At 61.1% G+C, this 14,775-nt stretch overlaps 2 protein-coding genes and 1 long non-coding RNA gene across 15 annotated transcripts in view; 1 reads left to right on the top strand and 2 right to left on the bottom strand.

Moving 5' to 3' along the window:
• Nucleotides 1-6,872, bottom strand: part of LOC113218465 (leucine-rich repeat flightless-interacting protein 1) — a 20,155-nt gene extending 13,283 nt beyond the window's left edge. For 2 of the 8 annotated variants that reach the window (XM_052264134.1, XM_052264136.1), the window contains exon 1: nucleotides 2,488-2,749. Coding sequence is in view for 4 of the 8 variants with exons in the window: in XM_026415518.2 (XP_026271303.2) it covers nucleotides 5,277-5,366 (90 nt within the window). In the remaining 4 variants the exon portion in view is untranslated. The other 6 variants (XM_026415518.2, XM_026415535.2, XM_026415526.2 and 3 more) reach the window with 6 other exon arrangements.
• LOC127748854 (uncharacterized) lies at nucleotides 3,876-9,794 on the top strand. The gene is made up of 3 exons (XR_008010809.1): nucleotides 3,876-4,037; nucleotides 7,598-7,867; nucleotides 9,647-9,794. It is a non-coding gene; the product is annotated as an uncharacterized LOC127748854 (long non-coding RNA).
• LOC113218442 (serine/arginine repetitive matrix protein 2) lies at nucleotides 7,368-14,699 on the bottom strand. 6 transcript variants are annotated; one of them, XM_052264131.1, is made up of 13 exons: nucleotides 14,510-14,699; nucleotides 13,704-14,368; nucleotides 11,586-13,460; nucleotides 10,901-11,510; nucleotides 10,638-10,811; nucleotides 9,855-10,547; nucleotides 9,641-9,742; nucleotides 9,520-9,561; nucleotides 9,217-9,418; nucleotides 8,683-8,868; nucleotides 8,355-8,608; nucleotides 7,883-8,023; nucleotides 7,368-7,791 (listed from the first exon to the last, which is right to left on the bottom strand). In XM_052264131.1, exons 2-13 carry the CDS (start codon nucleotides 13,865-13,867, stop codon nucleotides 7,582-7,584), a joined length of 4,653 nt encoding a protein of 1,550 aa, XP_052120091.1. In that variant the 5' UTR covers nucleotides 13,868-14,368; nucleotides 14,510-14,699; the 3' UTR covers nucleotides 7,368-7,581. The 6 variants fall into 6 exon arrangements, with proteins under 6 accessions (XP_052120091.1, XP_052120087.1, XP_052120090.1 ...); XM_052264127.1 differs by having other exon boundaries at nucleotides 9,855-10,252; nucleotides 10,319-10,547; nucleotides 13,704-14,593; XM_052264130.1 differs by having other exon boundaries at nucleotides 10,901-11,173; nucleotides 11,255-11,510; nucleotides 13,704-14,593.
• Between the last annotated feature and the right edge of the window lie 76 nt (nucleotides 14,700-14,775).

The raw sequence follows: 14,775 nt of genomic DNA, 5'->3' as shown, positions 1-14,775 counted from the left end.
GCCGAGGGCCGCGGCGCGTGTGCCGCGCTTTGCGTAATCTTGCTCTACGCCGGGGAGATACGCTACGCCCCGCCAGGCTCAACAGCACACCACACACACGTCCGGCCGGATGATAGCTGGCGCACAAATTAAACGCAATCTCGACCAATTTTCCAACCGGGTCTTTACTACGGCCAGAGAGAGCCCTATACATAGATCGCCGCCGACCATCGCGCGCGGAGCAGCTCACGGCGCGGCGAGGCGTGGCGAGGCCAGCTCCAATCATGATGGCACCCCGCCCGCCCCCTCCTGGACAGTAATGCACCCCCGAGCACGACCCGGCTATCGCAGCGCGCGAGGATTTGGCGCCGCCCAATAACAAAGCCGCGGCCGTCGATAGGAGAAGCGGAACACGATCAGCTCCGTGAGTCACACGACGCGGGGCGTACCCGCGTCGCACCGGTCGGCCCAGTGTGGCGAAAAACCACCACAAAAGACAAGAAGGCACCGCCGAGAGCGTTGAACCGTTTCGAAACGAAATGCGACGACTGCAACAGAAGCGGGGCAGCGCGCATAAAAGAAGCGCACAGCGCAAAAGGCAGGCGCGGCGGCGGCGCTCTGCCCGAATCAGCAACAACATTCTCGACGAGGCAGCGCCAACACCTGGCGGGGCGGGACGGGGCGGGGCGGCGGGGAGACGAGGTTCAAGAGCCAGCAGTGTAAATATCCACGACGTCCCGAGCGATTCCCCGGCGGCGGCGGGGACAGGACGAGTCAGCCCGGCCGATAACGCAGACAGCAAAAGGACCCTCGACCCTCCCCGCCGCCGCCCCGCCCTCGTCGGGAATGTCAGCGCGAGGCCGGCGGCGGCAGCGGTCGAGCTGGGCGACATCAAGACGGCCCACTGATTCACTCAATTTCGCCTTAAAAGCGCGTCTATTTCCAGCGCACAGGCTAATCCCCCGAGTCGGCTCCTGGGAACGAGGCGGCGGAGGCGGCGACCTCCTCCTCTGCGGCGGCCGGGCCGACGGCGTCCTCGCTAGTCCGAGCCGTGCGACGACGTGCCCGTTGTCGTGCCGTCCGGGAGGAGGAGGAAATCCTTTTCGGGCCTCCGCTGTACACTTTACGAGCCGGCGGGCAGCGCGGCACGGCGCGGCGGGGCGGAGTGTGACCGCGTCATGCGCACGCACATGACACCGTGAGAGAGACAGATGTCGCCCGTCGGCACACACGTGTTGTGAGTCCCGAGCGACCCGAGACAACGGCGGAGAGCAGGTTCGCGATTTTAAGGGATATGTAGCTTTCTGGTCCGTCTACTGTTTGGTAGTTTTTCCCCCACGGAAAGCAGATTGTGCTTGTGTGTCGGTTATAGTCCCCGGCTGCGATAACATTGCACAACGCGGCCCAACACGCAATGCAGCACGGGGCGCCCGCCCGCCCAGGACCAGGTAGCGAGGCTCACAGGCTCACTGCGCCCGCCAGGCTGCCCGGGCTACCCCGTGGTTAGGCCTACGTGGGTGGCCGAGTCAGACCTAGACCTGAGTGGTCCAACCTCACTCTGGCTGGCGGACGAAACGCGCGCGCGCGCGCACAAGCACACAGACACACACAACTCGACGGGGCCCCACGGTAGCAAGAGAACGCACTGCAGACGACACACGCGATGTCGTGAAGCAGCAGAGACGACGGCCACGAGACTATGGAGCTGCTTGGCGGTCAGGGGCACATCTCAGGCACTGGTCCAAGGTCACTATCGATTTTCCGCAGCAGCCCCCGAAAGAGTGGAGGGGGAGCAGATGATGGGGTGCTGTGCGAGCGATGGGTGTGCTGCTCATGGCGCCTCGTTTTCGAACCTCCGCGCGAAATCTCGCCCGCGTCGCGCGCGCTCCCGCACCAAGGTGAAGGAACACGATAAGTCATTCGATAGGGGCTTAACTGCCGAGCCGTTGGGCTTTAAAGCCCCTTAAGCCGTCCAGAAGCTTGCGGGCCCTACGAGGGGAAGGTCAGGGGCGCGAGAGCCGCTGCTGATCGGCTCACTCGCTGCGGTGGAGCAGGACCGACCTGGCTGGTTCCGCCCCTTGCCCCCATCCCCCGCGGCGACCAACCCCCGATGGACTTCCGCCCGGAACCAACCCCCGCCTCGCCACCCTCCCCCTCCCTCCCTCCCGGCTGGCATTACAGAGCTGTCATGCAATACGCCCCTTTTAGGGGGAGTGCAGACGGAGGGTGCTGCTCGCCCAGCGGAAAATATATCTGGGCTCAGAGGCAAATAATGAGTATTACAGCCGAAACTGTCCGGAAAAGAAAAAGGGGAGGGGGGCTGTCAAAGGGTGCTGCTTGCCCAGCCCCAAATGACTACTACTACAACCGAACTGGCCGCGAACGAGAAGCTCCCCCGTCCAGCGAGGCAAAACAAGACTGGGGTTCACTAAGGGGCGCACCCACCGAACGGTTAATCACCTTCGGGAAGGTGCCCCCCCCCCCCTCCCTAATGCATCTTCTGCTCACCCTTCTACTTATTGTGCACGCCCTTCCCCATGCTATGCACTCGCGCACAGACTGCGCCCGCCCACGTGCGGCGGGCTGCACGGACGGACACGCGGGCTGCAGGGACGGACCGACTGACGGACCGGCCTGCTGGAGCGGCCAGCAGAAACAGCTATACGTGCGCGGCGAGGGGCCGGCGGCGGCAGCGCGGCGGGGGGCTACACGGAGCAGCGGAGCGCGCACTCGCGGTGTCGCCGACTCACTGACTAACTCCTCGCGCCGCGCGCACCGAGGCCCGGGCCCCGCCCCGCCGCCGTCCCGCCAGCCCACTGCCGCACCGGGCGCTATTGGGGGGGGGGGGGGGGTACTGTACTTACAAGATGCCCCCCTCCGCCACCGCCCCCTTTACCCATGTGGTTGAGACGAACAAGTTGTCAGAGGCGTTCAATCTCATTAAGGTGTGAGCACGACGAAGATGATGAAAATGGCCCTACCGGCGCCCGGCGGGGCAGCACAAGAAAGAGTCTTCAAAACCGACCAAAACGTTTTGCTTAATCCTTTTGCAGGCGCAGCAGCAGGCGCCGCCGCAGAGAGCTGGGCGCTGACAATGCCGCAGGTAAATGGCGGCGGCGGTCCCGTGGGCAGCGGGCGTCGTTGTGACACGGTGCCGCCCCGCCCCGCCGCGCCCCGCCACGCCCGTACCGCGTACGCCCTCGTTAACACATTCAACTCGGCGGTGCTGCTGAATGCATCGACACGGACGGCACGCGATCCGTCAGGCCGTGACGGTAGCAAGCGCTGATGCAGCCGCGGCCTGCAGGGGGAGAGGGGAAAGAGAGCGGCACGGGCAACATCAGCTGATCAAAAGGGCCGCCGGCAACCACATGTATCGGGGGTGCGCGGGCACCCACCCGGGCGCCACCTCCGGGCAGGGCGCGGCGGGCACTTCCGCCACTTCCACGACGTGAAGGTGGGGCCGCTGACAGGTCAACCCCTCCCCCCCCCCGGTGACATCATGCGGCTCGGCCACCACAATCATAATGAAACCCGCGGTGCTTTGACTGCTGCCGTGCCGCGGCACAGCGGGCGGGGCGGGGCGGGGCGGGCTCTAATACCAGAAGTGGCTTCGTATTTGCGGCACAACGCGGACCGGCGGCAGCAGCAGCAACAGCCGACTGATGCCGCGGAAAGTTTGTTATTACCGGCGCATTTACACGGCGTTTGTCGTTCGTTCTTTAATGTCTTTTACAAAACAATTATAACAGCCTTGGGGGAATGCCGCATTCTTCTTTTTTTGTTGGTGTAGGCGGGGCGTGCCGCAGCTGCTCGCCGAGTTGTAGCCGACTGATAAGAAGGCAGGTGAGGTGGGGCGGCGCGGGGGGCGGCGGTGCTATCCGAAGCGCCACCAGGAGCCCCGCGGGCCGAGTCGGCTGCGCGCCGGTGGCTCGGCGGGTAGGCCGCTGCACCGCGACTGCACCGCGGCTGCACCGCGACTGCACCGGGCGCCCCGAGCAGCAGCAGCAGCACAGAGCGTCCATCACATACGTCGGCGCCGAACCGCTTTTCAGAAGGTGAGACGAGCCCGTTTGTTTGACCCTGGCCCCGCGCGGTCTCCGCCCCGACCTCTGCCTCGCTACCCCTGGCCATCCCCCTCAGAGCAGCGCGCGGCGACACGACCCTCTTTGTTTTGCCGGCTCTGATTTCTTGTTTTATTTCCTCGGGAGTGAGCGAGAAAGAGACAAAGCGATAGAACAAAATAAATGAAAAACAAACAAACGGTAAAGGGCGCGAGAGCATAGGCGGGAGGCCGGGTTTCCCGTCCTTTGCCAACCCTAGGCTCGCCAGGCCCGCGGAGTCCGCGGGCCAAGTTAATTGTGGTGCAGGGACACACACACACGCACGCACCGCGACGCCGGCCGGTAAAACAGAGGGAACAAAACAAAAAGTGAACGATCATCTCCTGTGCTGCTGCACTCCCTCGCTGCACTCACCGCCGGCACGCAGTACAGATGCACCAGCCAGATGACCAGCAGGAGCCCCATGGTGGAGGCCGCTCGCGCCGCACATCACCGACGCACTGACGCTGCTCTCCTCCTCCTCCTCCTCCAGGCCCTTCCCATCGCCGGCCGGCCCGGCCCGCCGCGGGTCGCGACGCGCCACGGCACTCGCACACGTGCCTCCCCGCCCGCGACCCGTCTAAGTTTAGCCCGCGACACACACACACAGACACACACACAGACGCAGCACCGCAGGACGCGAAGGGCCGACCAACGAGACGGGTGGCATCGCCATCAGGATCGAGCAAATTAGGATGAGAAGTGACACCACATTCGAGCAGAACAGTCCTTTACAGTTCCTCACAGATAGAGTGGTAGGAGCTTGCGTCTCCAACGTAATAAAACATGGACATGTAAAATTTGAATGAAGGAAAGATGTCGCTGGTTCTTCAAATTAATGAGCTGTTGATTAAGTATATGAGCTAAGCACATACAATGATGTCAGGACCTTAAATACAATATTGTTGGCAGACACTGACTTACTAGTATGATTATATCTAACAGCCTTACGTGTACATTCGGACTACACAGTTCATCATAAAAGCAAAATAACAGGTATAGATTTATTCTAGATTAAAAAATTAATTTTAAAGATTTGACAATATATATATAAATATATCTAGTTTATAGCAATTACAGTAGGATTAAGGTTCTAGTGTAAGTGTTGCATCAGACAGTTACGATAACAGACATGAAACAACGGGGACCTTAGTAGAAAATAAAACTAGGAAAATAAATTAATGAAGCTCTTACCTCTTTTGCTATTTGGTCAAGTGCCTGATCCTCCGCTGAGTGTTTAGTTGTTCCTCGCCTCCTGCCAACGGGTGTGCTTGCGTTCTCCATTGCTGGTCGCGCTGATCTCAGGCGCGCCCAGACATTTCAGCACTCTAAAAAGGAAAGGAAAAATAGTCATCACTAAATGCTAAAGGTATCAGAATCTTGTACAATTGATGGAAGTAAACATACACTTCATCTGAGTAAAATTAACATGTAATAATAGAAAGCAAGTCATGATCATAATTATGTAAAGTAAATAAATGAGAGATAAAGATTATCTTCTTTATCTTATCACAACACAAAGCAAGTCAAACAGAAAACATAACCTCCATAACGAAAAGAAAACTATACAAAAATGTAAGCTGACCCGCTTTTGGCCTAAGTTTAAAACCACAAAAATAATTCTACATAAATGATAAGCTCAAGTCCAAAGAGATTTAGTATGAATCATGATCTTAAGACAAATGACAAGGCTTAGAAAAAACAGCTGTGCCCTATCAGTGGACAGATAAGACTAGCTGGAATGTCCATTTTATCACTCAATTTTTCACATTATTCTTGAATGTCTGCATTACACCTTTTCAAATAGCTCATTTAGGCTCCGGACCGTGAAAACGAATTTCCACAACCGTTATCACTACAGGAATGTTCTATTTGACAGGTGTGAATTAGGTTATGTCCATGGTGCTCCAGTAAATGAGGATCCACTGAATTCGGCAGGGCCGGCATATAACATTAAAATAAAACGGATGGGGTAAATGTGCGATACACCGACCCACTATCCGGACCCCGAATCAGGCTCAGACGCCCAGGGAATCACAAATTGCGAAATGGTCCAGCGCAGAGCAGATCCTGGAGCAGTGGCTTGCTCCAGTGGGCGCTGTGCGGCTCCTCACTAATCGAGTACCTGGAGCTGCCAGGGGCGTCAACACCGAGCCTCGCCCACCGAGGACCTTCCGAGGACTGCCCTCCCTGCCACTGAGCCCTAGGCGTTAATCTAGGGCGCCCCTATGGGGTGCCCTTGCCGAAAACATGCAGCTGAACAGGAGCAGTCTGTCGCAGGGCACATCGGCAGCTGACCCAGGCAGGGCAGCCTAACCCCTTCGGCCCAGCATCCGACGCTGAGAAACGCCGCCAGGATCAAGGACCCAGACACGCTGGATTCGCCCGGCAACGTCACAAGAAAATAAATTTAATCTCAGCGACGGTCGACCTTCATTGGGAGGCCTAAAGTAGGCTTATCCTGGGTCCGAGCATCTCGAGCGGTGACCAAGGGTGAAAACAAATCCGCGCAGAACGGCAAGGAACACAGGCTCGGGCTCAACTCGATGTGTGCCACCTTAGAATGACTGCTTTCACAATCCAAACACAACTTATGCGGTTAATACACACTGTAAACACACGTACATGGGCTATTTTGCACTTTTTCTTCACATGTGAGCCATTTTTTTCCTGCGATTGACCACCAGCGCTTACTTGCGGGACGGTGGCCGTTTTTCAAACTATGAGAATTCTAACCTCTCCGTCTTGTACGGCCACATATCAAAGTTACATTTTCCCTCTGAACCACGCCTCTTGGCAGTTGAGAACGGGACAAAATAACAAAAAAGAATATTTTCTAACAATTTGCCATAGGAAATGTATCTCTATACATGTGGACTTTTCGCAGGACCGGTGACCGAAGCTGCGTCAGAAAACAGAATGCAAGCATTTCTTGTCTCTCTCTGATTCAATACATAGTCGTCCGGGAGAAACAAGGACAAATGACAACTTTTTCATACACGGCCCCAGCCGGTCCTCGGCCTCGACCCGGCGGGGAAATGCGCGCTAAATTTTGAAAAGACCGCTGCTCTAGCAGCCTTGAGTCTCAAGCCCGAGAAGAAAAGGTCTGGTGGCGTAATATCGAACAGTCGGGTAAACTCAGCTTGGCCGGCGATCATAGAGTTTGAAAGGGGTGTCGACCCGCATCGCACACTTGTTTATCTCACCCGCATCGACACGACACTCACAGTACCGGTACCTTCTCCGCGGGCATCTCTACTCGTGAAAAGACTCTGAGACAGTAGGTTTATGGGTTAATTTATCTTTGCCCTCACATGAGAGATGTCAATTCTTTCAATTTATTGGTTTTTGACGTATCAATAATATTCTACACAAAAAAAACGAACATTAACTGAATTAATTTAAAAAATATTTTTTATGCAGGTAAACTTTTTAGTTATGAATGGATATTGGATGAAGTAGCGCCGTATATTTTTATTTTTTTTCATTTTAAAGTTTCTTAATGTTCCTTGGAGGACTCGACGCACGCGTCCCCGGCGCCCTCGTCCACGAAGATGACGGGGTTCCTCTCCACGATGGCGATGTCCCGCTCCAGCTGGCGCAGCTCCTGCTCCAGGGACTCCTTGCGCTTCATCTTGGGGATGGTGTCGGTCAGCATCGGCAGCCCCTGGAAGATGGTCTGCAGCTCCTGCCAGTTCTGCTTCAGTCCCTGCGAGAGGAGTACGAGGAGACCGTTATAGCGAGGCGGGACGGGGTTGTCACTGAGCATGTTCAAGAACACGTGTGTGAGTATGTCGCACCCCGATGAGCGAGAGGCGCTCCTCCTCGCTGATGTGCCGCAGGAGCGGCTTGACGCTCTCGCGCCGCCGCTCCGCCTCCTGGCGCGCCTCCTCCTCCTGCTGCAGCCGCCGACAGAGGTACTCGGGCACCTTGCCGTAGTCCTGGAACCGAGCACCGGGCAGTTTTATTTAGTTTGCCAGTATCACGCGACCATATAAGGCGCATTCCCCCCTTTTCGGATTCGCGCCGCTACGGCCAGGACGAGAGCTCGAATCACCTGCCGCTCTCATTCGCCGCCGGCGTTGGAACCACCGGGGTCCTGCTTGGTCTTGTTGAGCTGCGCGAAGTCCTGGTGGAGCATGGACAAAGTCTACAAGCGCTCTACGTGTCGTTGTGGGACCGGGGTGGTGGTGCTTGGGTACTATGTGGGCTGGGCTAAACGGGAGCTGGTAACTACAGGCGAGAGGGAAAGAGCCCCCTGTGTCGTCTCACCTTTCTGAAGATGTACTTGGGCTCGAGACCGGAGGTCTCCATGAGCAGCGTGCTGCCCCTGCGCGTGTCCACGGCGCGGGCCGGCGGCTGGCGGGGCACGGCGCGCACCGCGTTCTGGATGTTGATCTTGGTGTAGTCCTTGGGCTCCCCCAGCGGCGCCTTGCGGCCCCGCGCCTCGTCGTACACGGTGCGCGCAGGCGCCTTGGGTCGCGCCTCGGGCCGCCCCAGCACCGTGGGGTAGTCGGGGTGGGTGTCTGCGAAGTGTTCACACTTTAGAGCTCCTCACGCTCACTCTTCGCGCCGTACCAGCGGGTGCGGCAGTACTCACCTATTTTCGGACGGAGTTTGAAGTACGCGTTCTTCTTGAGGAAGTTGTTTGGGGGGTCGACGGGCACCTCCGCATACCCCATTGTGCCGTGGTCCTTCTTGGCCTTGTAAAACTCGTGGCGCACCAGGTAGTGGAACTTGGACTGGTACTTGGGGACGCGCTCCTCCGTGGGCATGGGCCTGCGGACTAGATTGTAGATGGTCTCGTTGTGGTCGCGGATGTTGATGGTGGACATGGTGACGGACGCGGACGCGGCGCGGCCCGCGGGCAGCGCGCTACGCGGCTCTCCAAACTAATCCAGCGAGGTCTAAACCCCGCGGCTGCCAGCGCCCTGGCGATAGCGCGGCGCCTCCCCCGCCGCCCAGCCGCTGCCTAGCAACCCGCGAGTCGGCGCCAAGCAGTGCCAAGCAAGCCGTGGCGGCCGTGGCTCTGGCGATTACAGGGCGCTAGGGCCGCGGGGGGCACGGCACCCTCGGACCCGCGGGTCACTACGACGGGGATTCGACACGGCGCACACCCACGCGCCAAACTCACGCTTCCTAGGTCGTCTCTCCGCGCCGAGGGCGGGGCCGTCGGACCCATCCTGCCGCGAGCCCTGCGCGCCGGAGGCCGCCGTCACCCGAGACTTGCCCGGGGAAGTCCCCCTGTAGCGGCCGAGCCCCATGGAGGACGAGGAGGTGGTCATGTTCAAGGCGGAGCCGGAGCGCCGAGGGGACAGGCCAGAGCCGTCGCGTTCCTGTCGTAACATTTATTTCAATTATTTCCTGTCTTGGCGGTAAATGGTAGCGGGGTGTCGGCGTCGTTGGCGTAAGGGTAGGAACCCCTTTCCAGACTCACTGCCGGAATCCTGACACTGGCGTCGTCGCCCCGGAACGAGACCTGCGCGGGGAGAGCGTCGCCGATCACCGCACACCGACAGCAAAACACAAATCTGACGAGGTAACGAGATGAAACTTACTTGCAGGTCGCCGGACCGAGATCGAGTACCAAGGCGAGACCCCGCGGAGCCCGAACCAGCAGCCCCTGGTGAAGGAGAACGGCTAGCGCCGAGGCGGCTACCCTGCGAAGAATTTTATAGTCTCATAAAACGCAGAGAAATATCAATAAAAAGCATACTGTGAACTGTTCACGAAACGTCAATTGGAAATAAAGCAACCCCTTCCCGTCCTTACCGCCCCCGTCGAGCCGCCTGGCGACGGAGAGCGGCCCTCTGGGCTCCGCCCGGCGCTCCTCGGAGTGGACCTGCCGGACTGCTGCTCCCTCGTCTGGCGGGCGTAATCCCGGGCGTACGTCCTCTGGCTCAGCAGGTCGGGGCTGGCCTTCGTGCTCGCGTTCCAAGGGGGGCGCCCGCTGGATTTGGACGAGTTGATGCTCGTGGGTTCTGGTTCGGGCTCGGGTTCAACTTCGGGTTCAGGTTCAGGCTCTTCCGGTTCGGGCTCGGGCTCCGGAGGAGGTGGTGGTGGCCGCGGTGGGGGCTGATACGGTTGGGGCACTGGTTGCGACTGGGGCGGTTGCGGCGGGGGAGGCGACACTGTAGTTCGTGACCGCACCGGAAGTGGCCCCGTCCGTCCTACAACAAGAGCTCGAGTCGGGCTGGGGTAGGGCGCGGGCGGGGCACCCAACACAAGAGGCTCACCGGCGGCCTCGAGGCCCGCGATGAGCGCCCTGCTGTCCACCATGGACGTGGGGAACACGACGGTGTTGGGCGCGCAGGCGCTCTCGGGCGGCGGGGGCTGGGTCTCGCGCTGCGGCGAGGGCGCCCGCGGCACGGCCGGCGCCGCACCCTCCTCCGCGCTGTGGCCCATGGGGTAGACGGGGATGGTGCGCCCCCGGGTCGAGATGCCGCACACGATGGACCGCTGCAACTAAACGCGGGTCGGGGGCGCGGGCCAGGTGGCCGTCAGCACAGAGCGTGTTGCGGGCGGGGCCGGCAGGCGAGGACGGGGGCTGCCCACCGGCTGGGCCTTGTTGGCGTGGATCTCCATGTTGGTGCGGATGCTCCTCGCGGAGATGGCGGAGCGGTGCGAGTGGTGCGACCGGTTCGGTGAGCGGGATGGTGAGCGGGCGGGCGAGCGAACGGGCGAGAGGACACCCCCATCCGGAGACTGAGCCGAAGTGCTGTCGTCTACCTGCAGTTTACAGGAGACACCGGGGGGATGCCAATCATCAATTGGCAGTAAGGGACCAAAAGCTTGGCGCACTGAACGTGTTCACGTACCGCCGGAGGCGCGGGCTTGGACACTGGACTCCCCACCGCACCCCTCTCCGACAAGCCGCCGTCCTCCTCGACGGCACCCTCGTCCTCGAAAGTCTGTAAAATGGCTGCGCCCTCTACATCATCAGGGTCTTCGGGGACGGGATCCTCGATGCCGGAGTCGTTAAGGGCGTCATCTTCCGTTATTTCTGGAGGTCGATCCTCGTAGTCCGCGTCCTGGAGGCTCGGCTCTGCGTCTGCGGGGTCCGAGCTGGCGCTGACGGTGTCGTCCGGTGGCTGGAGAAGAACACAGCGGTTGTAAGACTCTCCTTCCAGCAGCAGCACTACTGCACCGGGTGTACCGGGTGGCTTGCCTACCGCTGTCGAGCGAGGCGCAGGGGGCTGGTCGGCGCTGGCCCTCCGCCGCGGAGCCGCGGCCGGGCTGCCGGGGCGACTTTGGTTATGTTCGGCCGTCCCCACGGACACGCACATCCTCACGGAGTGGTGTGGGGCGGAGCGTGAGGATCGCTGCGGTACGATCCGCGAAGCGGCGGCGGGCCTGGGCCCGGTCCAGGGCACGGCCTCGGCGCAGTGCACCTCGTCGCTGTCCCCCTCGATCCAGCTCTGGCTCCTGCTGCAGGACGAGGCGCGTTCGCTGCAGTCCGTGGCATCGCCGCGCATGGCCAGGGCTAGGGCTGGACGGACTCACTAGGGTCCCAGGGCGGCGCGGCGTGTCGGGCTGAAGTGCGGCGGGCTGGCCTGCTCCAGGGCGGCCAGGGCGGCCTCCACGCTGTCCGCCCGGCAGCACGCCGCCTGGCACGGCGCGTCCTCCGAGACGGCCTCCTCCAGGGTCGCGGCCATGGCCGCGCCCATGGCTCCGCTCATGGCGGCCGCCACCTGGACGAACGCGGCCACCATGGCCGAGGACACGGCGGCCGAGCTCCTCTGGGGCCTGCTGCCGGCGGGGGCGGGCTCGGCCTCCTCCGCCGGCTCCAGCAGGCAGCGCTTGTGCTCCACCTCGTTGGCGGCCTCCTCGTCGTGCTCGTTGCGGATGGTGATGAGCAGCCCCTCGTCCGACTCGAAGGTGTCCTCGCGCTGGCGGCCCGACGAGTTGCTCGAGCTGTCTGGGCACGTGCTGTCCGTGTCCTGCGAGCTGCGGACACCAGTGGCCATTTCAATGGCCGTTCCCACAAGAAGCCCGGTGATTCTCTCCACGTTCTGATACCTTTGCAGTGCGTCGGCGTCCGGAGACTCGAGCGAGCGCGAGGAGGCGGCCGTGGAGGACCCACAGGACACGTCGATGTCCTCGCTCTTGTGCACGCCGGGCGCGTCCTGCAGACTCCGCACGTCCCTGGGCGCCCAGCTGGCCGGCGCCCCCGCCACATCTTTGCCACCCTGCACGTCCAGGAAGCTCTGCCGGAGCAGGTCTCGCAGCGACTTGAGATCGGTGGGCCCCACCCCCACCGCAGACTGCCCCTTCTTGGCTTGCTCGTACTTGAGCTTGGCGGCGGCACGGTAGTCTGCGATGTCTCGGACGGTCCCTCCCAACGCCCCACCCACGGGCTCCTGCTGCCGGCCGCCAGGAGCAGACTCCGAGTGCACCACGAGAGCAGTAGACTCTTCATCGTCGCCTGGGTGCTCTACAGCGCCGCTCGCTAAGAGGACTGGAGATTCCAAGAGCTCCTCTGGGCGCTCTTTAGATGTGACGGATTGAGGTGAAATTTCACGAGGCGCCTCATCGCCGATCTCATCTGCACGCTCATTAGTCGGCGATCCTTGCGGAACCTCATAGTCGGTCACATCTTCAGGGAGCTCTTGAGGCGGCACAGGTAGGTTGGATAAAAGCTCTTCTGTAGATTCCACGGCTAACGCGTCAGGGACATCATTTAAAGATTCGGGTGTAAACTGTTCTTGGGGTGTCGAGATTTCTTCGATCTCGGATGGCACAGTTTGATGTTCCTGACGTGGAGCACCGAATACGAAACCATCTTGTAGCTCTAATTGCCAGAACTCAAGCGGATTTTCGACTGCTTCATCATCCGGCACTGTCGGTGTTTTATCGGGGGGAGGAACGTTTGGGATGCTGGGGCAATGGAATTCTTCGTAAGACGAGGACGCCTTTTTCGAGACGGCCCTTGAGGCCGTCCTGGGGGATGATCGAAAGTCTGTTCCGGAGACTGTTCTGGATGCCCTCTTCGACGCGATTCTTGAGGCTGCTCTGGAGGCCGTCTTGAAGTCCGTCCCTGAGGCCGTCCTCGAGGCGACGTGCGCCGCCACCGGCCCCGGTTCGCTGTCGATGGTGGCGAGTGGCCTGCCGAGGCACTGGCTCTGACTCCGGCTCAGCGGGCTGCCGATGGTCGTGGAGGCCGCGTCTGCAGAGATCGTCACAGAGGCCGAACTAGTCGCGCTCGACCCTTGGCTGTGGCTGGTTCCGGGCCCCGGGCTCTTGGGGTTGTCGCCGTACAGGATCTGCGTTCGCCACGAGGGCGACCTGTCCCTGCCGACGAGGATCTTTCTCCTGAGGTTCGGTGGCTCCACGGGGTGCACGGAGGGCTTGAATGTCGCGAGCTCACGACGGTACTTGCTGAAGAAAAAAAAGTCAAACCATTAATTAAACCTCGGACAGTTAACTTTTAGAGAGAGTCGCAGGCGTGGTTTAAGACGTCGAATCGATGTAAATAAAATGTTCGGGGGTGGGGGGGTCGTCTCCCCTTGTCGTCTCTAGTGAGCCATCTGACAGGAAATTTGTAGTACAAAGCCCCTGTTGTTTGTAACCCACGTTGCATCGCCAGACTTTAAACCGCGCCTGAACGGTCGCCGCGAGTACCTGCGACGTCCACTGCGGCCGCTGGATGCTGTGGACCTGCTACCGGAGTTCTTGGAGGAGGCGAAGCTGTTGCTCTCCACGACCAGGCTGGCGGCGCTCACCGGCGGCATAAGGGGCTCCTGGGTGCTCACCGAGCCGTCGGCGCCGTCCTCCACGCCGTGCATGACTTTGGAAGAGTGGACGCGGATGCGCACCTTCCCTTGGAGGTCACTGCTGTCCTCGGGCAGAGAGGACCGCTTTGAGGAGAGCGGGGTGGAGTAGGGCACGGCGGGCGGGGAGGCAAGCGGTCCGGAGGACTGTGGCGGGACTGTCGGGACGGGCAGCGGCGAGGATGGGCGCGAAGTCTTGGGGGAGGCGCCGAGCGATGCGTGAGGTAGAGGGGATGGAGGCCGGGAGGACCGGGGCGAGGAAAGGCCCCGGCATGGCCGCGGGGAGGAGGGTCGCGACCGGGACCGGGACCGTGACCGCGACCGCGAGGGGGAAGCGCCGGCCAGGTCCGCGCTCGGCGGGGTGGGCAGCGGGATGGCCAGGGGGACGGTCCGCTGCCGCGGCACCGCCTCCCGGCTCTCCTGCGCCGAGGTGTTGCCCGACAGGCAGCACAGCAGCGCCAGCCCCTTGTCCCTGGGCCTGCCGCCGTGCCCGTGCCCCTCCGCGCACGCCGCCGACTTGAGCCAAAGATCAATGCGCAGCGCAGCGTTAGGGGTGCGAGAGCCTCGCGAGGGCGGGCGCCGGATAGGCAGCGTGCCGCGGAGGCGTGCGCCGCGGGTCTGCCTACAGCGAGGTTCGCAGGCGTCAGTGACACTCACCCCGGCACTGCCCGGCCTGCAGTCGGGGTCGGTGCCGACGTCCAGCCGGGCCGGAGTGTGGTCCTGCGCGCGGCATGGCACTTGTACGAGTCTTTATTGCATTGTACATGTGTGTGTTTGTTTTTGAATCGGGACGCGAAGCGCGCGCAGCTGATTCCTCGACGTTGAAGACGTCGTGAACACGGCCCACGCTCCGCTCCACTCACATCCATGGTGTCGAGGGTCGGGGACGCGTGGGGGGCCTCACGTGCGGGGGCCCGGCGGGG

This window comes from Frankliniella occidentalis, unplaced genomic scaffold, assembly GCF_000697945.3.
Source record: "Frankliniella occidentalis isolate FOCC.00 unplaced genomic scaffold, Focc_3.1 Scaffold16, whole genome shotgun sequence".
NCBI lineage: Eukaryota > Metazoa > Arthropoda > Insecta > Thysanoptera > Thripidae > Frankliniella > Frankliniella occidentalis.
Note: the sequence above shows the minus strand (reverse complement) of the source record. Positions and strands in the feature narration are given on the sequence as shown.